The sequence below is a fragment of the Takifugu flavidus genome, chromosome 5, assembly GCF_003711565.1.
Source record: "Takifugu flavidus isolate HTHZ2018 chromosome 5, ASM371156v2, whole genome shotgun sequence".
NCBI classification, from domain to species: Eukaryota; Metazoa; Chordata; class Actinopteri; order Tetraodontiformes; family Tetraodontidae; genus Takifugu; species Takifugu flavidus.
This window is the reverse complement of record NC_079524.1, coordinates 6,275,829-6,300,341: the sequence shown is the minus strand read 5'-3', so window position 1 is coordinate 6,300,341 and position 24,513 is coordinate 6,275,829. Positions and strand designations below refer to the sequence as shown.

Here is a 24,513-nt window from a genome sequence, read left to right as displayed (position 1 = left end):
CTGCCTTTCATGTCTCCATCTAGGGCAGTGGTAGAGAGACATGGAGGGGAGCGCGAAGGAGGTGGGGGGGGGCACGCTACAAATGTCACCCATAAGGGGGGATTTAATTAAAAATGACAGGGGCTGGCACTGAAGAGTGCAGCCACATATGTGAGGAATTTGGGCGCAGTGAAAGCAAGTGCCTATGATTTATAATTCAAGTAACGCTCCGCGCTCCTTTTATTACTACGGCCAAAGAAAAAATATCAAAAGGCCGTCTCTGTGAGGCTAATCCAATATGATATTTTTAAGGGCAGGCGGTCAATGGCTTTTTGAAAAGCATGCCCCTCCATCTCCCTCTTCGCTTCTCCTCCTCTCTTCTCGACTCATCTGGCTTTTTCCACCTCCCTCTGCTGCTCCTTCCTTTCTCCCCTGTACTCTCTGCTTTAGAGTGCTCCCCCCCCCCCCCCAACACATAAACACACGCCTTTCCCCCCTCCACGCGAGTCCAGACACAGAGCGGGCTGTGATAATGGAAACATCCCGCTCTCCGCCTCCCGTTTCTCTCGCTAAGCTGTGTGCGCTTGGGGGAAATTGATTGTCTGGCCAGCCAATCTGAATGCTTCCAGCTGATGGTGGAGGCAGTTAAGTCCTTTTTTATTGAGGGTATGAAGGATTTTTAATGGGAGTCGCATCAATGAACTGTGCAGCCACTCTTCGTCTGCATGCAGGCTTTTTTCCTAAAAAAAACCCCCCTCATCTCCACTACTTCTAGCCCTCGCGGCGCATACACACACACACACACACACACACACACACACACACACACACACGCACACACGCACACACACAGGAAAAAAAACAACAAATGTACATGTGCCAGTTCACCTCTGCCTCACAGGTAAGCTCTCTCCTGTCCATTTAGTGTGTGTGTGTGTGTGTGTGTGTGTGTGTGTGTGGGGGGGGGGGGGGGTGTGTTCCAGCACTCACCCTCCTCCTCCTAAGAGACCAGGTCACCTTAACCTCAAACTTCCTCTATGCTGGCACAAGCTGGGCTGTGGACAATCAATCACGAAGCCCCGCGCGCTCGGCATGGCAACCTGAGCGTGCCCACTTCTGCAGCCAGCCCCGGTCTGCCTTTTTGCACCCCTTCCGGGCCCAGACGAACAATCGCCTTATTGAGGCCAAGAGCCGCGCAGTGGTGGAAATCCAACACTTGCCTACACCCCCCATCCCCCCCACGAGGACAGAAAGGGGGCTATTATGTTCAAACATCCTCATTATGAACCTCAAGTCAGTCGCTGTGGTAGTCTTTCAATCAAAGGATTTAACAGGTGGAGAAGGAGAGGGGGAGACACAGAGAGGGTCAGTAAGGGTGGAGGCAGGAGGGAGACTGTTCTTTTTCTCTATTGATTTGAGTCCCGACTCCCACTGGCTGCTCCTCAATAACGGACCCCGAGAGGAAGTGGGTTAATCCTATGAAATTGGAAAGAGGGAATCGATTAAGACGACTGTTGAGGACTCCCTCCATTTCCCTCCTTTCCTTTCGGTCTTTTCCTTCACTAATTCTATTTTGTGCAGCTCCTCTTTGTCCTCTCTTTCACTTCACCTCTTTTCGAAACCTCATTAGAGGGCCTAGTTTATCCCCACTCAACGGAGGAGCTGCCCCGTCTAAATGCGCCCACGGCTCTGTTGAGCCCTCCCTCGCTCTCTTATTCACACACACCCATAAAATTCCATATGATATGGACAAACAAACAAAAGACTGAGGCCAGAGGAAGCAAACACCACCCCTCTGCCTGTGACTCTCCTCGACGGAAGGTGACCATACAGTGATGTTTAGTTGAGAAGCAGCTAATTGGCCGATGAGTACTAAACTCATCGCAACACAGGCGCCGCTTCAGTTCCTCTCTCAGCCAATCAGTGTCTCTTTCAAGCCTTTCCCTGGAGTGGTTGCAGGGTGGATACAATGCTGCACTGATGAAGAAGCATGGAAGCTTCTCTCCTCGCTAAGCCTCTCTAAGCTGAGGTAGAAGAACTTGAAGGTTAGTTCTCCTCTTCTCTGCATACGCTAGTCCTTTTAATCGGCTTGGGCTGGTCTTCCATACAAACAAAGGTTAGTAAAGACTCAGGGAGTGTCCAATAAGGAGAAGAGACCTTTCCTCTTGTCAGCAGATGTAAAGGGTTTACCCCGAAGCTTTAACAATATTAGGGAGAAATTCACCTTCAAGCTACCTGACTGTCCCAGCCCTCTAATCCCAAACTGGTTGGATCTGGTTTTTCTCACGTGTCTTTTTTGGAGAACAGGGCTCATCTCTGTCCCTTTGCACCATTTTGTGAGTGGACAGAGGGTGGTGCTCAGATAGCAAACAGAGCAGCTGTCATGCTTTACAGGCGACCAGCACTGCCAGGGCCAGACACTGTAAATGTTTACAGACCCTCAGGGTCACCCGGGGCCAGTGAGGCACGTTAAACACTGTCTGCTCGGCCCCCGTTGCCACGACTGCACAATCAGCACAGCAAAACAGCCATCTCTCAATAAGTAGCCAAACAACGCCGCAATCCAAGGGCTAAGTGCAGAGCAAATTAAACTGTTTAAAATTCCTCAGAGCAACGAGGCAACGCTGTTCGACAACACCCGGAAAACCTTTTTCCCCGTCATTTATTCACAGTGCAGGTCGCATTCAGTATTCACCGTAGCTATTAGCCTAAAGATCATTGACAAAAGAAGCTTTTCTCAAGCTGAATCGCTTGCCGTGGGTTTGTTAACTCACATTTCCGTCTGAGGGTTTGCGGCGGCTCCAGGGTCTTCGTGGCGCACACCGGGTGTTGGGGTGGAGGATTCTGCCTCCTCTGCAGACAGGCCAGCATGACGGGGTGGGCACAGTACTACAGCCGAGGCAGTTCTACGGCCAACCTGCAGCAGGAAAGAGAAAGAGAGGAACATCAGATGAGCTGAGAAGGACAAACTGCGGTCGGAGCTTCGCGGCCCAGTCCGGCGAGACTGTGGGAGCTCTGGCGCTGGCTCGGTTTCTCACCCAGGATTTAATTTGGAAGGCACGGATACAGCTGCCTGCCTCTCGGCTCTGCGGGCTGAATGATAAACACACACCTGCACTGGAGCAGCACGGTCGACACGGGTTCAGAGCAGAGTCCAGACTAGTCACTCTGCAGCGTCAAACAGCACGTCCACGCAACCATTCAACTGCATCTCCTGACAATGAAACTGTCCTCAAAACAAACACGCAGGCCAACACAGAATGTAGCAATGCTCACGCACATTCCTTCCAGGCCAGTGTGTTTGTGAGTTTGTTGGGGGGGGGGGGGTTGATTGATGGTGTTATCTATGGATGGAGAAAAAAAAATGGTAATGCTGAGAAAACAGCAGTCTGTCTGCGACAAGTTAACATGCAACAGCTCTGGAGGGAGTCAGCAGAGGCCTGCAGGACAGGGCCGTGTCTGGGTGTATGTGTGGTTGTGTGGTGAACCGTATGGTTGCATGTGAGTGTGTGTGACCAAATGTGATGAGTTGGGAAAGGGGAGACTGCCAGCCGTACATCAGGGCTCGTGACGGCACTAATCAATCTCCCTCCAGGCCATAAATCTCCAGCTCTACACTCTGTTTTCCACACAGCCACCTTCACTCGGGTACAGGGAGGCCGTTTCCCCTCAGAAAGTCAGTCACATCAGCAGAAACACAGGACCCAGTTGTATGTGCGCGTGCGTATGGATATATTTATATATATAAAACACAAGAAGCCAGACGGACCCTCAATAATCAAATAACACGGAGGCTATCATTAATCAGCAACACAGTGGTGACACATGGCACAACGATGACTGATTACAAAGCCTTCTACTTAGATTATATGCCAGAGGAGAAAATCATTCAGGTCCAAAAACAGCATTTTTATCCAATAAAGACAAGAGTCGATCCGTATTTTGCTTCACTTTTGTAATTATTCTTTAGATGCCACAAAGATGTGCTGTTGCCACCAGGCCGCAGAAGCTCAGCCGTGCTTTTCTTCTGAGCACCAAGTATGCTGTATGAGAAAACGCTATCGTTTCCATCTGGGCTAGTCTCCCCCATATTAAAACAGAGAACAGAGGCAAATATTTCATCTACGCTGTCAGCGGCTGCGTCTCCTTTCGTCATGCCTGGCAGATTATTGAAAAATGATTCGTCACGAGCCTGTCGCAGCCTCGTCCTGTGTTATTTATTTTCCAAGCGAATCACTAAATGAACATTTAGTCACCTGCCATCAGTCCATTACTGAGTTGTATAGATTATAATTTTAATATGAAAGAAAGCTATTAGAATGATTACTTGATAAATTAATGGCGGGTCATAAATTGCCGGCTCATGAGCGCAGTCATTTATGGAATAAAGCGAAACCAGAGGTGAAAAATGCACCACCATGGAACCGCTTCGAGCATTAAAGCCAACCAGCATCTCCGATTGACCAAATGTCCCTTAGGAGGTTTATCAAACAGGGAAATGGTTCTGTTAAAAAGTTTCTTTAAACAGCGGTACTGAATACGTTTGAGAGTGTCAAGCCGTGATTCCTGTCTTACGGAATTATAAAAATCTGATTTTAGATTTGTTTTTACGTCCACAGGTGTTCCAGAAAATTCTGCAAGCAGCTCATCCTGTGTTTTCCTTTAATATGACCTTGGATCGTGATAATGAATAGCAAGCGTGGTTCTGATGGAAGGCAGAAAAACTCAAGTCAGAAACATGAAGACGATGGATCCTGCGTCTCTCTAATGGATGCGACCAAATGAAATCTCTGCTGGCTGAATTTCCTAATTGAGCGGCGCTCTCTCGCTCGCACATACACCCACATTTTGCAGATGGGAGAGAGAGTGCCCACTCTATTTCTCGCCAGGTGCTCGAGAGGGAAAAAAAAGGTCGCCCGCGGTGCCATTTCCTCTCGCGCGCAGGCAGGCCTGGCCCGAACACACTGGCACTTTCAGCTCATTACTGGCTATTCACATAATCCTTTCTCTGTGTTCTCTGTGCGAGGATACTAATTTCACAACGGGCCCATCTTCACAGCCCATTTGTTAAAAGACGGTCACTGAAAGAGAGGAAAAGGGACACATGGTGCAGATTGGGACTAAAAGCCAGTCTTAGTGGGGGATACCTCCACAGAATTTGCCTCTCTGAAATAAAAGACAATCGTGTAACTACCCTCCATTTTTCTCCATTTGCCGCTCACAAAATGTATTCTGAGGCTTTATACTTTGCTGAAAGAGACCTGCGCCCACCCCCCCATTCAATTTCAAGAACCAATTTTCCTCTATTATTGCCTTTAAGAGCAAAGCAGAAGGAGCAAGTCTTTGGCTCCTGTGTCATGTCCCCTTTCCTCTAATCTCCTCCCATTAGGTTATTGTGCTACTTAGCAGATGTCTGTCAGTGGCAGGAAATTATCCCCAAAGCGAAACCCTGTGACCCATCACGCAGCTGCCCTAAAACAGCTCGCCATGCCCTGGTCAATCCCTGCAAAGATGCAGTGGGATGTGTGTGACACACACGCAACAAACGGGCCAACACACCACACAGAGAACCTGCACTCCACTCACATATCCAACCCACTCACTGGTCTCCTATTACACTAACACAGGGATATCTCATAAGCCAGGATGTCTATCGGCTCTTTCCCGTTCTGCCAACGCTGCTGCGGGGGTTTTGCGATGGGGGCGGAAGACCGGTCCCACGAGATGAGGGAGTAAGCCAGAATCAAGAGGCGTTGGACTTGGCAGAGGGCTATTTCGAAGTTAAAAGGTTCTTAAACTGCAGTGGAGATCAGAGGAGATGGCTCCCTGCACCCAAAGCTGTCCGTCCAGATAAGCATCCTGCCAAGCGCATGCAGGCAGTAGCTGGGTGGTCATGGGTGAATACACTGAGTGCATGTGTGCATTTTCAGCTGCACATGTCTCATGTGAATAACGGCGTCGGGCAGATGATAAGTGGGACTTCAACCTCCAAACGATACGGACAGGATGGAAGTCTTAACGGTGTCTGGTGTCAAAATATGACAGCCGCTGAATGTTTGCTCATTCACAGGGAAAAAAAAGTGAAATGTTCTGCTTGTGTTTCAAAAAGAATTCGTCCCTGTCTGCTGTTGCTAGAGTGAAAACTAAGTGGCTTCAGAATTGCATTCCGAGCCGACGTTTAATGCGAATAAATACACGTGAAAAATGCCACCCTGATTTGTCAAAAGCCACAGCGAGGGGAGGAATGCTTTGCGTGCAGTTTCCCGGCAAATTAATTTCTAACTAACACAAAGCTCAATAGAGGAAGAACTTGAGGCAAGGCCAGACTAACAAGTGTGGCGTAAGTAGTTTTTAGTCCGGGGCCAGTATTTTCAAACCCGTTTAATATTCATCACGCAGCACAGAGGCTGCGCCGAGCAAAAGTAAAAAAGTTCTGCGTTCAGATATGTTGCCGCGATGGGTTCAGAAATTATAACGGTAATAATAACTTCACCCTTCCCATTGACGTGACATGCAGAAAACATAGCGGAATATTCCACTGAGCGAGTAGATGGAACTGGGCGACTAATTGCACCTCAGAACTGAGGATGAACATTACTGGAAATATGAGCTCAACAAAGCGGTTGTCAGGTGGCTGCAACCACAGTATAACTCAGTGGGTCCTATCATAAACTTTCTATTTACATTAGCATTTGTGTGAAATAGTGATATCTAATATTTTTAGAGGAAAACAAATCAGACTTCCCAGTCTAATAGCAGTAAAAAGGGGGCCCCTCCCGGTGCAGCCCCAGCCATGCTCCAGGAGCCTGGCAGACAGCCACCACAATGAGCGGAGGTGGGGCCTCATCCTAATTGAATGGTGACCCTGCCGTCTCGCTGTGGGACGCCCCACGCAGTGCTTTTAACAAGCCGCTGTGTCTCCCCTCTTAATAAGCCCAAACAAGTTAATCCAATCTACACACTTAAAACCTTTCTTTTTCTTTAACAAGGCTCTGCCTCTACCCCCTTAATCCTCGGCTCCCCCCTTCTCCGTCACCACACCGTCACATGAATGGAGGGGGAGTGAAAGGCTGGCGGTAAACCCCTTCAGCTTTGAGATTTCCACACAGCAGCACTGCAACATTTGCAGTCAAGGTGCCCGCGCACCCTTCGGTCCACCTGTGTACACGTGATATAAAACTACACGGACGTTGGCACCCGATAATGTGCCTGATTACACCCGATCCATAAACACACCATCGATAAAGAAAAAAACAAAAAGACAAATAAAAATTGCGAGGGGACGCTTGCCAGCAGGCACACGCTCAGGGACAGGAAAAAAGAACCCCAGCATTGTTAACAAACCCTCCCAGCTCTGCAAACAAGAGCCACTGATTTCCGAACAATACGAGCCCCTGGATGCACTCACCCACCGGCTCTGCTCCACCTCACGCCAGCACAATAAATATCCAGCACAACAAAAGGCCATTCTGAGTAAAGCCTGTAGTTTAGGTGTTATTGCCGTGGTAAACAGTTTTGGAATAACGTATTAACGGGGCGTTCAAATACTCCTGCAGCCTTTCGCGCCATTGCGGTCGCATTCATATGCAGTTTCTCTGCAGATGGCAAAAAAAAAAACAACAAAAAAAACCCCCTCAGCTGTTAGCTCCATATTCCAGTCAGCTTCAATAGCTTCACCCATGGGATGAACGGTGAGGAATGTCTGGCAGGCCAATCGCAGCGAGTCGTCTGTCATCTCTAATCAAAACACGGCTGCCTAGACTAATGTCAGCCCTGTAACAGCAATGATGACTAATTGACTTCACAGCCAACTGCTGCATGTTTGCGCTGGGTTAGCTTTCATTAATACTAAACAACAGGCTCGGAAGGCACTTTACTGTTATCATTCTGAAGGCAGGAACATCTAAAATTTACAAAACAATCAATAAATCATGGGGCTGAATAAATGAATTTTAAGACATGCGTCTACAGGTGTAGCCAACGGAATAGGGCGGAGGAGCTCACACCCTCAGCGTACTCCACCAAATAAAGAACCAGAAAAGGCAATTCTACGCTGCAACCTCATGCAAGTCCTCATTTGACAACACAGGTAAGATGTGCACAGGTAAATACAGTGAAATAGATTAACTGTGGCGTCGCATCATGGCGTGAAAAGCATGCTGCACCAGGTTGGTGACCAGGTGCAGCTTCGTACAAGATGCATTCATGGACATGTCTCTCTTAAGTGCCACTCATTTAGGAAAATGACCTCTGCGCATGTTGCACTTACAGCCTGGCTTGAATAATATTTTCTTTTCTAATCAGTCTATCAGTACAACAAAGGTTTTGCAGCATGACTGAGTCTCTGTGCTCCTGCTGCTGCCAGCAGAGGAGTTTGAGCAATGAGAACGCAGCTTAAGATTGTCAGATAAACCGCAGGGGGAACACATTCTCTTCTCCTCTTATTGCCTCAGCCTTGCTTGTATTGTTTTATAAGGCAGCTGCACCGGCTGTCACGCAGGAACACGGAGGGTAGCTGCGGAATTTATACCAGACTGCCAATCGCAGGTACACCAGAGGGCTGTGTTTAATAAAGTAAGCCTGGTCCAGCTAACAAGGGAATATCTTAAAGGAAAAACAACCAAAAAATGTTTATATTCACAATGATTGCCGCAATGGAAAAAATCATCAGGCCAGAATTACGAGCATGAATCAAAAGTCCTCCACGGCAACTCCAGCCAAACGGTGAAAGATGGTAAATATAAGCTGCGCTTTCTGGGTTTCCAAGCTCGGATTTATATTTCACAGTAAACCTTATTACACACCATTTGTAAAGCATTGTTGATATTGCAAAATTTCTTATCCCGACGAGACACAATTCTTTATTGTCCCGGGCAGGTCCATTCACGGCTTAACGCAACAGCAACAAAACAGCAGCCCCCCCCCACCCCCGCCCCTCTCCACCCTGTTACCCGTCCTACAGTGGCTCGCTTGAATATTCAAACAGCGTTCATTGTCTTTGGGTGTTTTGTTCATTGTTTGTTCTGCTGTCATTCCTCAACTTGGCTCGTGAACTTCAAAGAAAGGCTTATGTCAGTCTGTGATGAAATGGAACGAGCTGGCGACAGCGTTGAGAAGGGTGGTGGTGGTGGTGGTGGTGGGGGGGGGTGACGCCTCGCACCGTATGGTTATTAATGGGCGTTCAATAAATCAATGGAATATAATTAAATCCAAACAATGTGATTTCTCCCCTCATTTGCCAAGAACCTGAGTCTGAGTGTGGTTCTGTTGGGCCTGAGGTGACCCCAATTCCCATGGTCCAAAGGACAACTGCGCCGTCTTTGACTGGAGGCTGTAGCAGATCCAATACTCAGTCATGCATAACATTGGCGTGTTGTGGAGCCCACGAGGCAATCAAACGGCGCACCGCAGAAATGCCGACATTGATCTCATTTGATATATCTGAAGTGTGACAAAGCCATTTCTGCTCAGCTGGATATAAAGACCATAAAAACTGAGAATGACGCGTGCTCTCGCAGCGGAGCTGTTCAAGAGAGAGAAGGCGCGCTTCTTTTCCCTTCCTGCTGCAGTTTCTGTCATTGAGACTCGGTAGGTTCTTCCCTCTTCATGCCATAACACGTCCTTTCTGATTCTTGTCCCCCCACTGGTCCTGACCACATCAGCAGGGACAACCCAATCTGGCAGAGTTGGAGTCCAGGCTTCAGTCGGTAATCACCTGCTGGCTACAAGCACAGATGGCCCAAACACCTGGGGGTTCTGCTCCTGCCACTGGAATCCACAGAAACCTGAGAAACTCACGGGCGCCGCTGATACTTGTCAGCCCGGCTGCTGTCGACGAGCGAAGAGTTAAAGAATTGATCTCTTGCAAGGTCTTAGTGTCACCGCTCAGTGATTGGGGAAAGTGGAAAAGGGCAGGTTGTAATCATTCAAGATGGGAGATGCTTTCCATGACAATAACAACTCGATAAGAGCTCTTGTTATCAGTGAGTCTGACCAGCCACCGAGAGGATAGAGAGGCGAGGTCACCGCAGAGATAATGGCACACATGCCCGCTCCTTTTCTCTTTGCTCACGAGGATATTTGATACCATTGTTTGCTCCTGGACCAGAGGGTCCACCAAAGTGGCGCCCGGTTGTTTCAGACCTAGACACCAGGGAGGACACCTGTTGGCATGACTCCGGAGCTGCGTGGCTTTAAATCACGATGCCTGCTGATACTTTTAACGAGGCAGGCTCGGAGGAACTGTCAGTAAAATTGGGTCCAAAACTGGTTAGCTCCTATCACCAAGCTCCAGGGGAAGGCAGCCAGGCCGACTCCTCTTGTTCATTGATGTTGCTAACAGAGATTTTTTTTTTTATAGTCGTCAAGGCTCCCAACACATCAAACACATCAGAATAAAAACGCCCAGGGGGCACCCTGCTTCCCGAAGACTCCGCATCAGATGAGCTCCTGCTGCTCAGAGCGTTAGCGTTCGGTGCTTTGGGTTTGTCCTTCACACGAGACAGGTAATACTGCCAAGACCCAGTAATTAGTGCAGATGGAGACTGTAATGCTCTCTTCCCCTCCCTGTAGAAATGCCAAGGGAGGCAATCTATAAATTCCTGCATATTAATGCAATTTAAAACCACTCCAGACACCTTGCTGGAGGCAGGTGATAAAAAGGTGAAAGCCAGACTATCTGGCACACAGCTGCTGATATGTTAGTGACATCGGTCCTGTCAGCAACTTTGTGACACACATGCACGTGCACGCGCACACGCACACACACAGAAATAACTCGATAATCTATCTCCTTTCTCGGAAAATGCTCTCCAAATCCTGACCTTAGGCTTTACAACTGGGTCTCCATCAATAATTTAATGGTAATCTAAAAACCCATTTTAGTTGGGTCATCTTTCTGCACCGTCGTCCCTGCGTCTCCTCTTCCTCCATCTATTTTTTCCCCTTTTTTTCCTCTAAGATCTAGTTAGAGATTCCATTAGCATGAGAAAGCGGGCTGGTAATTGTCTTCACCCTACTGAGTGATCCCTGGATAGGGGATTAGGCAGAGAGAAATCCTGATTTTAACTTTGAGTACAGACGCTGCACAGCCACGCACTCCAGATTAGATCAAACTGCGGAGGGATGAAAATGACCACTGACTTCAAGCAATTTTAAACAAAAAAAGTTCATGAGGTTAAACCCGCTAAATATCTGTTCACCTTTCGCCATCATCTGGTGACTTCCTCTTTGTCTGTTCCACCCCCATTTTCCAGAATATTTCTTTTTAATCTACTAATATGCTTTTCTGTGGAAAATTGGGACTGGGGGAAGGCAGCTTATAATTTTCTCCCTCTCTCTGATATGCACAGAGTATTTAGAGCTGAATCTCCCTAAATCATCCCCCCGGGCCATCCTGTCCGTCACTAATCTGCTTGCCACCGCTCACTAATAAGAAGGTGTCACATTTCTGGCGCTCCTCCATAGGATAAGCACTTCAAACACCAAGCTTCTCCTCTTGACCTTTCCATGGAGATGATCGATTAAGCCCATCGGATTTATTCCATAAACAGGCAGCCGTTACATCAAAAAGGCAAGAATTTACCTCAGAGGAAGAACTTAAAATCCATATAAGCTTCATAAGGGTTCCTTTCTTGACTCTCTTCCCGTCGCATATTATTAAGCGCAGAGTCTGTTTAGAGGTTTGGGTATCGCGGCAGAAACGGTAATTACTGCGCCCCGCTGATAACGGAGCGAAATTCAACCGCTCTGGTACTCCATAAAACCTGTGGAGCATTAAAAGAGTTTGGCTCGCTCCGCTGCCGGAGGAGGATAAAATGGAGGACAAAACAACTGAAGGGTTCAGAGGTAAAACAGTAAAAACCTGTTTTGATAAAGAGAAAAATACAACACGTGTGTGGTGAAGAGACGCCACCACCTCTACATTTGAGCAGAAGTCCCTGCGAGTTAAAGCAAGGAGCGAGGAGGCTGGTGAAGGGTCTGCTGTCAGGGACATTTAGTTACAACACCACAGGCTTCCTGCTTTCATGCTTGAGCACCTCCTTAAAGCTCTGAACCAGGACAAGACTGAACGATCTCCAGTGACGCACCAGGCAGGAGAAACCAAAGACAAAGATTACTGCAGCGACAGACTGCCCTAAATCACACGTCACTTCAAATCCCGGCTGCAAGATTGAAAGAGGAAACCCGATTCATTTGACCGGTGAGAATCTCCTCTGAGGAGCAGGCTGTTTGTGATGGCAGAGGACAGCGAGCCGAGGGACTCCTGCGCTCTGGTAATCATATTTTGTTTGAATAATGAGGCAATACCAGCACTCCTGCCACCCATTCCCTCTCCATCCTTGACTGGACTCTTTGATAGACACTAATTCCAACTCCATCTATAAAGCAGCTCTCATACATTTTTAATAGAATCTATTACTTTAGGATTAAATTATAAAAGACTGTCCTCCTTAAATTTTTAATAGTTTGCATAATTGGTATCAGAGCCTGAATGTGAGCCATGTAAACCCAAGTTTGTACAGGGCTGCGCTGTGGAACAGGCCTGGCAAAGTCATGCATTACACAAATCCGATGGTTGGGTACACATCTGCAGGTGCTTTTGCTCGAGTGGCATGAGTGAACAAATCACGAGATTGTCGGGGAGAGACGTTTGGAGAGACGCTTTCAGCGGCTGAGCTGTGAGAGGAGCCCGAAGGAGGTGGAGACGTCAGCCAAGCGTCTACAGATACCTGCTGCCACCGATGTCAGCCCCGACCGCGACCATCACCGGGGCGAGCAGCAAAAGCTACTTAGCAGCTCCAGAGCCTTTCTTTGCTCCCATAGTCACCGATAACCGTGTTAAGACAGTTTAAGTTATTTTCAGGCACATCAGCCCCGAAGTTAAATGTCAGTCGCGTTCTAACACACCGTCTCTGCAACCCCGGTCCAGCTTCTTCTAGTAACACACGGAGCGTGTTTCATGCATCTGCTGTAAACTAGAGCCCTTTGGAAATCTACCCTCGTCACCATTCCCCAAATTAGCACCTTGGGGACACCCCCCTCGCCTGCTGCCAGCGGCTCTTTGGCATATCTGTTCTGGGGAAAATATTTCACACTGTATGAATTATTAAATGCGGGGCCAGTGCTAAGCAGCGTGGAGACAGAGCGGTTATTCACAGCTCTATTGGGACGCGAGTGTCGGAAACCGCGGATGCTCGCCTATCAGATCGTTTGTCACCAGCAATAGACAATTTACAATGAGAGACTTTTTCAATTTATTCATTCTGCTGTCACTGCAGTTTTCTACCTGCATTCAACAACACCCCCCCACCCCCCAATCTTCCCCCCAAGCTCTTTCCCTCATTCAGCTCAGCCTCATCTGGTAATGGGGCTCAAGGCCGCCTGCTCATACCGCTCTTCATGTAGTCTTTCCCCGCCTGAGGAAGAAGCTGGGGGTGAAACACTCTTGTAAAGGCCGCGAGGAGAGTCCAACCTACCGCTGTAATCGTGTACACACAGGTGGACGAGGGGCGCCCGGTGATAGCTGAGAGGCTCAACCCTGGTGGCAGAGTTGCAGCTGGGCGAGAAAAAGACTAGACCGTTTTGCTTAAATGTGCTGGAGTACGTACAGACAAACTAGAATGAAATCGGTATTCGCAGATCATTACACTGATCAGGATATTTTTGTTTTCCTTTTCAGCCTCCTTATGCCATAAAAAGACCAGAGGCTTTGTTGCGCTAAACGCTGATCAAGTGCTGTTTGACCTGTAACGAAGCCCAATAGATTTCTATCGGTGCCGTTCTTTGAAAGCCTCACGCAGACCCAGTGAAAAGGCCCTGATGTCACAGCCAGAGATGGTGGATAAATGTCCTCACAGCTAAGGCTTCTCTCCTTTTCCTGATGATGCATTCTCTCATTCAAATACCCACTCCCCCCTTTAAACACACACGCAGACGCCGTGCCAACAATTCCACCGAGGGCAGCGTTTGTTTGGGGACAAGGTGACCCTGTTGCTTAGGGGCCTGTGAACACGCACAATGAGGACCTCTCATCCTGCGCACACCCAGCCGGCTGCGTTGGGCTGATGCCGGGTGGAGGGCTGGGGTGTGAGGTGCACAACAACAACACCCTGCCACAGCAGTTTAAAACCCTATTCAGGAAGCCCCCTGAGATAGCTCCTTTCACACCCCGCACAGACGGAGAAAAATCCCCGCTTGTTACCCAGAGTCACGCAGTCAACAGATGGTGTGGCTATTGAGTGAAGGATTGTGCCGACAGAGGCGGCTCCTCATCCATCCCAGATGGGAACAATGGGGCGGCAGGTCAAGAGTGCTGTCTCCGGGAGGTGGGGTCAGGGTGGAGGGAGGAGGTGGGGTAAGCTTTTGATAAAGCCGAGCAGCACGGGAGGAACTGAGAAAATCTCTGTCAGATACCGAGGCGAGCGACGGAGACGTGCGGCTACATGTGAGCCTAGCTGTTAGATCATTCAGGTTCATACCCAGGTGAAGGGCGGGTTTTAGGTTTAACCCACAAAGGGACATCAAAGGGTGCATGCCGCCTGCACGGCCTGCAGAGGCAACAGGCACTCGTGGTTTCACACGCATTTCAACCTATATATATATAAACGGTTACAAAGGATTACAAACGTGAAACAGGTTACGCGCTGCAGAAAAAGAGCGAGACGGTGTCCTGAAATGACAGACAGACAGCAGGGAGAGACCGGACTGACGCATATTCACAGTGGTAGCATACTGCTCTGAGTTTAATATGGACGGACAGGCTTTCACAGGTGTGCGATCACAAAGCAGCCATGGCTCCCTGAAGGCAAAGAATATCGATTTCCACTGACCGGCAGTCTTGCTGTCCTGCGGCTTTGACCCAGGAGTCAATTAGTCATCTAAGTTACCTTACCTCACCAGGTTTCCATGGCCAGAAACCAGTCAACGATGCAGGAAAACTCGAGAACGCTCCCTTTAGTATCCTCTCACCACTGGACTACTGAGAGACCAAACACTGCTGCCACCTCCTCACACCTAAAAGCTTAGGTTTATGGGATACATTTAGCATAGAAAGGCAGCCATTATACAGCGGAAGGTGTCAGGAGTATTGCAGAAATCCTCCATTAACAACCACTTGACAAGAAAGTACAGACTAGAAAAGACTTTTTAACCGCCAGGGAAATTTCCACAAATCGCGCCTAATTAAACACAAAATCCTACTCGGTGAAATCAGAATGCATAAAGCCTTCTACAAGTACGTTTCCCTTCCGTTGACAGCAAAAGAACAAGAACAGTTGTTTCAATCACGTCCATTTCAGACAAATTGCCAGGGTCGAGCCGCTATTCTTCCACAGGTCACATACATCAATGCGTTGCCATTTTGAAATATTCTGCTGTTGTGTGGTTTCAGGCTTGAACTGAAAAAAGAAAGAAAGGAAACCACATAGTGACCCTACCGTGGCGAAAGGGATCAATAAGCGCAAAGAAAAAGAAAATTGGCATAAACACAGAGGCTTTTATTCAGAGATGAAAGCCCAGAATGCACCTGGAGAACTAAGCTAAGAGCGGGAGCCTGCAGCGTTGTCAGGCGGGGTCGGGCAGAGCTGGTTACATTCACAGGCGTCGGGAGTGTCTGTCTGCAAGGCAGCTATTAGATTTCTGATATTGTTGGTTTTACAGAAGCTCAGCTTTCCTACCGCGGTGAGACGGGCCCAGCCCTGGTAGCCCACGTGGTCAGGGAGGGTTCCCCCCTCGGTTCTCCGCAAACAATACCGCTTGGCTGCAGACCTTATTTAAAAGATTAATAGGATGCCGTCCTAGCAGCGAGGCAATCAGCGAGGTTTCTGTGACAGCGGAAAAGGAGTGAAAACAAGGCAAAGAGGGGACTATTGTCGCCGTTACCAACGGGCCGCCGCAGCTGAATCCAGATAGCTGCGGCTTTCAAACGCCCCTGTCAATCACAGGAAGGCGCATCAATGGGCTACATTTGAATGATAAAACGATAAGTCACGAGCAGCCGATTTCCCCGTCACTGGGACAGGGCCAGTTTGTATGCAGCTCACACAAACTGGGTGGAGCGATTTCATCGCAGCCATATGGAATTTGGTTTTTGAGATGCTGGATTCACCCCTCAATCATGACAGCATGCGTAATCACCAAATGTCTTCCTCTCAGTCACTGTTACAACTGGCAGCGCAGCGCTGTCACCGGAGATGGGTGGAACAAAATGGAAAGCCGACTAAAAGACATGCTTTAAGTGACACTTAATTTGAGATATCCAGGCATTCTCTCAGCTCCAGTAAACAGGATCCATCAAACTTCGCCCGGAGTCTGCAGCCGTCTGTGGGGAGAAGCAGAGGCATGCCTGAGTGGCAACAGCTAGACAAAGAGGAGTGATGAAGAAATCAGCTCCCCAAAATGTTGCCAAAACCAAAAGAAAGGGCCCGGAGAATGACTCCGATACAACGAAAGGGCAAATGGCTAATCTGATCCGCGATCCAGACATTCCTCCTTTGAAGAACCACAACGAAAAAGAAAATGACAGAAGCTAATGACAGCCCGAGAGGGGACCACGGAGAGGGTACGAAAACACATGAGCCAGCGAGGAAGAGGGAGAAAAACACCGAACAGCTGCTCACCCCCCCCCACCTTCCCTCTGCTCATCCTTGGAGGGAGTCCCGTGCGATTTCTCTGATCCTAGTTTGTGGCTGACGGAGAGGGACCGCTGCTCTGCCCCCCCAGCCCCCCTCCGCCATCCCCCATCAACGCTCAGACAGTTCCGTGCCCCTCGCGCCCATCTCGCCGTCATTCCGATGCTAGGGGCGGCGAGGGGGGTTGGGGAGCTACATCAAGGAGAGACTCCCAGTGGGCTCTCGTCAGTTCCAGGCCATTGCACCTTGCTCGCTGGGACTTTGTAAGTACACACAGACACAAACGGAGGCAGATGACTATTAATGGATATAATAATGTCTAACAAAAAAAATAAAAAAGCAGGGCCAGAGATATTTTGGTTGTTATAATACGAATCGCATCACGATTCACTCGCAGCTGAGAAAAGCAGTTGCCGCGCGATGCCTGGCGCCATTGTCCAAGTGGCACATGAGCAGATAACGTTCGCTAAAAAGCCGGTGATACGGTTGATGTGGTCAGCGGTAATGCGCAGCCAAAAAGCCTGACACACTTCGACAGCCCATCTGGGAGAGAACGGCGGGCTGCACTCGCGTCGGCTTTCTGCAGATGTTGACTGGCTGGCTGTGGTGACAGCTGGACAGCTGTTGCCATAGACGCAGTCACAGAAGCATGCCACAGAGATGGGGGGGGGGGGGGGGGGAGATGGGGTGGGGTGGGGGGGGTGGAAGTGCTGTGTGTTTAGTACAAAGTTCCCAGGATGAGCCTGGCTGTCAGTTTTAGCGATGGTGAGTGAGCCTGGAGAAGGAAAGATGGTGCGGAGAGCAAGAACAGATGGATGGTAGCTTTTGAAGGAGCTTCAAAGGTTTAAAACTCTGCATCGATTAATTTTTTCCCCCCCGCTAAGATTTGAAAAAACAACAAAGCAGCAGAAAATGGAACCTAAACGCCGGAGAACACTCAGCTGTATTAAATGTCACCTGCTGAATAAACACACTGCAAATCAAGTGTTAAACCCTTTGGACGGATGCCAGTCACTTCTCTGAAACCCCCATTCTGCCGCTGACGCCCAGGCGATTCATTATGTCACGAAAGGTCAGCAATTTGTCCGACTCAATAAAAATGTTAATAAAACTAAGAGCTGGCGAGGGGAAGCACTCAAAAGCCGTGGTCACCCGTCAGAAAGATGCAGATACACGACTGCGTGATACACGGCCGCCACTGAGGCATTACGCGTGTCAAAGGTCATGGAGCAGCGGCTATCTGCAGGAAGTATAGCTTTGGCCCTCATCATAATCCTGGGCAAACTCCACTAACAGCTCCACGCAAGGCAGATATTAATGAACGCTTACGCCGCTCACACACACAGACACACACACGTGCGTATACTGATGCACTCAGCCCACAGTTAAATAGACACATTTGCTAGCTGTGGCCTTATATCAAATCATTTAAAGGAAAAAAAGAGTGATTACTCTAGATGAAAGTCTGGAAAGGGTGGGGGTGGGTTATTGCTAAGCAACCAGTCATTATCCCTCGGAGTGGAGCGAAGTGACCGACCATCCGTCTAACTCCAGTGGCTCGCCTGGCTTCTGTGCACCCCCCCCTCCTCCTCGTCACTCTCTCACTCTCTCTCTTTTTCTGCCGTCTCCCCATCCGAATACAAACAGAGATAAAGAACGCCGCAATCGCTCTTGACACACAAATAGGTTAACACAATAAAGCCGGCTTTGCCTGGCTCACTCGAGGGAGGAAAGCAATTCCAGCAGCAGGCAGGAGGTAATAAAACAGGGCTTGCAGTGTGTGTGTGTGTGCATGTGTGTACTTGTGTGTCCATACATGTCCTCATGTCATTGTCCCTATGTTTCTGTATGTGAGTGAAGGCAGGCACACAGAAGCTCTTTGGCCTAAGGGTCCAATATCCTGCAGATTTTCAGCCCTTTCTTGACAAAAATAATATCACCGGAAAGAAGGGTGGAAATTTCAGACGAGTAAAAATAGGGTTGCTTTATATTAACAATATGGCTGACCTGCAACAGTCAGACCCAGACCCAGAAACATTTCCCCGTGGATCGCATCTCGGCTCTGTTACAAATGATCTTGTTTAAAATTCAACAAGTAAATTGAATTTATCTGCGCGGGCCTCAGCGCGCGCCCTCGCTGCGGCTGCCGGGGCCTGGCAATAAATGATAAAAATCTCCAGAGTTTTATTAAATCGCGTCGCATTCACACCAAAGGCTGGGAAATGACGGGGAGGGTGCTGCAATTGCAATCCGGGCCAGACAACGGCGTTTTCTCCAGTCGGTGGAAATTTCATTACCTTAGCGCAGCTGCCTAAAAATTGGGTAATCGTCTCCTTTTGTCATAGACACGAGGCGTCTGCAGGGAGGCGACGCTCCGTAAGCGTCGCCCATTTGCAGCAGCATGCAGATGCTGGTCAGCATAATGTACCCTGTTATTCCGTGGAGTGCATGGTGGCGAAATAGCGCTGATTTGCTGTGCGAGTGGTGGGCAGGCTGTAGCGTAATCACATGAACTCCATCCGGGCAGCTGACGTATCCCTCCTCAGGCTATTATAGACAGGCGACATAGGTCACATCCCTCACGTGTCAATAAAAGAGAGACGGGGAGAACTGTTCCCCTGTGGGACGACTGAAACCCCAATTAATGCCTCCGGAAAAGTTTCGCACATTTGTAAGCGCCAATCATTTCCTCCATGTTTTTCCGGGCCGTTCCTCCCGCCAGGTAATCAAACAATGCAGACGCAACACGCTGGTCATTGTCGACGGGGAATAAATTACCGAGGCACGAGCAGAAAACACCTTATCGCTCTGATATATTTCCTGCAGAAAGCTACAAAGCCTAGGGTGGGAATGGGGGGGGGGGTTAGTCAGTCAGCCAAAATGCACAGAGATGGAGATTAGGATGATGTGCAGTTCCTTGTTCCATTAAAGTTTGATCTTCCTCAATAGCCGAGGAGAATCAGATATCTCCCATTCAAGATTAAAGTGCACCAGCATAGAGGGGGAGATTAATCAGAGGCCTGCTTGAGATAAAAAACAGCCTTGCTTCTGGCATGGAAAACAGAGGCAATAAAGAGTTCAGCTGATAATGGGAAACGCGGAGAGGCACAATAGCAAATCACACAGCGCGTGCAGGCCTCCAAAACAAATCAGGCTGCGATACAGTGGCTGAAGCCGTACAGCGGGGTCTGATCTGATAATAGGCGCCGGGCTTCATTTTTATCATAGCTCAGGTTGAGGAGGGAGCTGCCCGCGTCACTCCGTGTCGCCAGGCTCTGGTCCCCCCCCCTCCTCCCCCTCGTCTCCTTGAGATCAATGGCGGCGGGGTGAATTCGCAGCAGCCTGCACTGTCACCCAGAACAAATCAATGTGACCACGAGGAAGGCGAGAGAGGCATTGTTTCTATGGAGAGCAAATTCACTGTTGGAGAGCTTGTCAGATCTTCTTTACTCTCCTTCCTTCCTTAAGAAGTCTTTGCAGGCAGACGTTATGGAGAAAATAAAGTGTGCAACACTCAGACCTTCTACTACTGTAGTGCACTTGTTAACCAAAGCTAGTTGGAGGCCAGTTTTCTTTCAAAACAAAAGAAATAGCCTGACCACCCATATTGAAAGGCTATATATTAACCCTGTGGCCTAGTGAGATGTGACTTCCATTCAGGCTGACAGGAGGCGAGAGTGGGAGGGAGAGAGAGAGAGGAGGTCAGTGGAACACAGCGGTCCATCAAGCGCTAAGTGGACGCAGATACCGCCTCGACGAAGGGCCGGCGGCGGCTACCGTCGCAGCGGGTCGGACGACAGCAGAGGAGGAAAAACTTTTAAGGCAGGAAAAACAACAGGCGCAGCGAGCGGAGGCGATCCGCTGACATGTAGCATCCATCAGAAACACAGCAGGGGCGCATGTACACGATCACACGCTGCGAGTCTGAGGACTCCGGATCAGAGAAACACGGGCCGAAAACTCGAAAAGTGGATCACATCTACATGTCCAATGGACAGATATTTCCCGGGACATGGGACGTCTGAGAGCTGAGTGTGTCGCAGTGAACTCCACCGAAGCCTTTAGGAGAGCCTGTTTAAATGGTGGACAGCGTGGAAACATCGTGAGTGAGTGCGGCTGTTGTCACCAATAAAGTCCTGGGATCGATTCTCCATCAAGCACAGCTGACGTGACAAAGGAGGAACCAGGTCCAGCACCAGCAGCGCACAGGCACAAGTGCTGAAGATCTACGCCAGGAATGTTCCTTTAACCTGCGTTTAGCACCGAATTGTGTTGCACCGAGCGCATTTGATGCACTGCTAACGCTCGCGAGCAGTCTGATTCATGTGGCTTTCATCCCCAACCTGGTTCCCGACGTGAGAGACGAGCCTCGCTGTCTGGACAGCGAAGTTTGCCTTTACATCGTGTAATATCGTACAGTACAAGAGAGGACACCTCTCCTTTCTTGCCTCCGACATGAGATGCGTTTGAACAGGCGCGGTTACAGAACTTTTGCTGAAATGCAGCACTTTGATCGTGCATCTAACGGGACGCTGGTGCACGATTGCGAGCAGGCGACGTACGACGTGTTACTGCTTTTATGGGGGATCGGCTACACTGTCCATTCTTGTCTTTGACAGGAGTTTTACTACCTTTTTATTCAAAATTAATCAACTCTTCTGTAATTACTCAAAAATATAGCTCTGAACTGATGTACTTAGCTTGCACACTGAACAGGACACACAAACACACACACGCATAGACACGTGCATCTATTTTTGTACTTTAGTAAGTGCCAAAATGAGTTTTACTGCCTTTGGGTAAAGATGTCCAGACAATCAAACTGTGCAGGGATTAAAAAAAGATTAATACAGAGTGCAGGAAATTAAACTTCAGCTACTTAAAAGATATTCATGGGCGTTCCTTCAGGCAGGCACTTTAATAAGTGAGGCATACAGTCAGGAGCACACACCCCATCAATCAATCAAGCTGATAGGCAATTTTGAAAATGCCAGGCTTTGTTCTGCGAGACACCAGAACTTGTTCTCCACCTTCCATAAATCTGGAGAGAACGTAGATCAAATTGTGCCGGAGTGTCCAGATTTTCTGGTTCTCAGACGCAGAGTAAAACGGTGGAGAGTGACGCTTGTCTGCAGCCACCTGCTTTGATAGCTCTCATATCCTGTAGTTGTGGGCGTTCTGCCTTTGTTAGACGGTTTAGGAAGGACGAGGCGAAAGGCAACCCATCTTTTGTAGAAGGACATTTGTTTCCCCAAGGGAATAAAAATGACTTATAAAGAAGCCAGAAAAAATAAAACAGGTGAGAAAAGCCAAAAAAAAACCCAAGAGCTGCAAAATCCGCAAAAGGTAATTCAGTGACCTAGATATTAAAGCCGGCTGCCATTTTTGTTCTCCTCTGCCTCGTCCGACCATCACGTTGAGTTAAGGCGAGCATTATGCTGCCAAGACTATTTGTTTAGGTGAGGAGCAGCCGCAGAGCTAATATGAGCGCAATTTGCTCAGCAGGTCACAGGCGCGGGGTTGAGGAAGTAAATGAGGCAGTTCTGCCCCCTCGGGTGCAGCCCCTGCCTCATACATCACTGGATGTTTTATTCAATACAGCCAGGGAAGCTCTGTGGCAGGTGCCCCGACTGTGGGGGCGCCTGCCCTGCTGTAGGGGCCCATATTATATTCAGCGGGCCGACAGTCTGCAGGGCTGCTGGAGGTGCAGCCAGAGAGATGAAGTTTGTGGAGGATCCGGGTCCGATGATAAAACACAGCAGCATTGACTGCAGTCAGCAGAATGGCGGCTCATTCCTATGCAATTTGGGCCCCGGAGTTAAATATTGCAAAGCCGCCTCAGCACCCAGGCTCAAAGTTTACAAGGAGTCAAACCAGCCGAAAGTTTATCACCCAACGTTCATAATCAAATAAAACACGGACTTCGGATACAGTCGAGATAATCGCTCCCCTCTGTGTACATTCGGTGCCTGGAGGGGCGGATTTCAATAAAGGAGTCACAAGACACGGAGACAAATGGGCCCTCAAGACCCCAAACGCAGCCACGGGCTGTCCGTGCACGCCTAGAGTGAAAAGTTTTACAGGGCCGGGCTCACATATCCTTGGATTTTACGAGTTCCAGGATAAAAGCGCGTCACAAAGACCGGCTATAAAACGAGAGCGCACATCATTAACACCCCGGGGTGAAAACGGCTAATTGCAGCAGACACCGGAGTCGCCCTCCCCGTCCGCGCTGTCGCACGGGGACGCGCAGATGGAAATTCGCACCTTTTGCTAAACGCCGCAACTCCTCGGAGCCACATATTCCTGCCCGCGGAGCAACGAGCGCGACGCGGCGCTTAATTGCCCCCCGTCGCTGGAGAGAGGGGCAGCAGACATCAGAGGAGCCCTGGACCCATCCGGGAGCGGCTCCCGAACAGGTCGAGCTTTACAGCGCGTCCTTTTATTGTGGGTCACGCATAAAAACAAAGGCGTTAAATGTGAGACATCATCATGTGAGCAGGGGGAACGACAGCGTTTCATTATTTCGGGATGTTCCTGCGCTCACCACCCCCGGAGGAATTCGGAGACTTTATAACAGCGCGTTAAACGAATGGTCAACGTCTAATAACCTCCGGAGGAAAGAAAAGGGAAACAAATCTATACATTTACCATAAATTGCTCCGTAGTGCAGTCTAGAACTCCATGCAGATCGTAGCCTTCGCTGAGCAATCTGCCTCACACTTGCGTGGTCCAGATTAAAGAGGTTTCATTCCTGTTCTCGCAGATCCAGCAGCTGCTTCGTCGAGGTCAAATGTTGATGAAGTTTATCCTCTTCCAGTGGTATGCAAATATGCCGGTAACCCCGAGAATTAGATTCCACACTAAAGCCTCTGGCATGCAAAGTTAATGAGCATTGCCCTTTTCTCTTTCCTCGACTCGGATGCCAATTTTTGTCGAGGGCGAAAGCGCAGGTCGACAGTCAGGCGCGTCCTCGGAATGATTGCGCACCGAGTGCGCTTCGGCGTTTTCGAACGTTTGGCCTCCGAGACAAAGTAAAAGGTCCCGGTTGTTCTTCTTCGTTGATACCTCCAAATAAAAAAGCCGTGGAACGAAAGACCGGATACTTCAACTGCTACGCAGTATTCCAAAGCCCATCGCTGTTACGCACGGGTGTACCGAGGTCCGCCCGCTCGCCACGCACGAGCTCAGGTAAAACAGATCATGCGGAGCCCGGTGAGGATATTTAGGCAATGTGGGATGACAGTGGCCTGGAAGAAATCAAGGCTGGGCTAGATATCCGCCGCCGCCGCCTGTTAAAATCCCGGTGATCGGCTCTGCTCCGTCCGCCACTTTCTCCGCGGTCGGCTGCCTCTTCCCGATATCTCGCTCCCGCTTCAATGTTCGCTTTTCCGGCCGAAGCACTGGAGTCCCCTCGGTAGCCCTGACGTCTTATTTCGGGTGCGATGACCAAACAAGTGGCGCTCACGTCTGGATGAAAAGCCAGCCGCCTCGGGCAGCTCCGGGATGCGGTCCTGCCCTTGTGCCGAGCTGCCGAGACTGACAATAACCCGGAACGCTGCAGAGTGTCAGGCTGCGCAGACCGCCCACCGACCAATCAGCGCGCTCGGGGAATAGAAACATTCCCACGGGCTGGCCAATCATCGCTAATTGAGAACTGTTACCATAGAGATGCTCGGCGTCCAAGCGTCTGAAACCACGTTGTTTATTACGGAATAAGAAAAATGTCAACTGTAAATTGCCACGACAGAATGCTGATTGAGATCTATAATCACTCCTTTATTCTTATCAGACGGCCAGTCAAATGCTAAAGGCTAAATCCCTCACTGGTCAGACAGCTGCTTCAGGAAACAGGAAGTGAGTGGTCTGCAGGGACACATCAAGTTTTATTACGCAACCCAAA

At 49.2% G+C, this 24,513-nt stretch overlaps 1 protein-coding gene across 3 annotated transcripts in view; it reads right to left on the bottom strand.

Annotated features, from left to right (window-relative positions):
- Nucleotides 1-24,140, bottom strand: part of fam222aa (family with sequence similarity 222 member Aa) — a 42,700-nt gene extending 18,560 nt beyond the window's left edge. Inside the window, exons 1-2 of one of the 3 annotated variants that reach the window (XM_057032583.1) lie at nucleotides 23,262-24,140; nucleotides 2,754-2,896 (exon numbers count right to left, since the gene is read on the bottom strand). In XM_057032583.1, coding sequence (XP_056888563.1) covers nucleotides 2,754-2,850 — 97 coding nt within the window. In that variant the 5' untranslated portion in view covers nucleotides 2,851-2,896; nucleotides 23,262-24,140. Of the gene's footprint in view, nucleotides 1-2,753; nucleotides 2,897-3,017; nucleotides 3,236-23,261 lie in introns of those variants that run through there. The other 2 variants (XM_057032585.1, XM_057032584.1) reach the window with 2 other exon arrangements.
- Nucleotides 24,141-24,513: the final 373 nt, after the last annotated feature.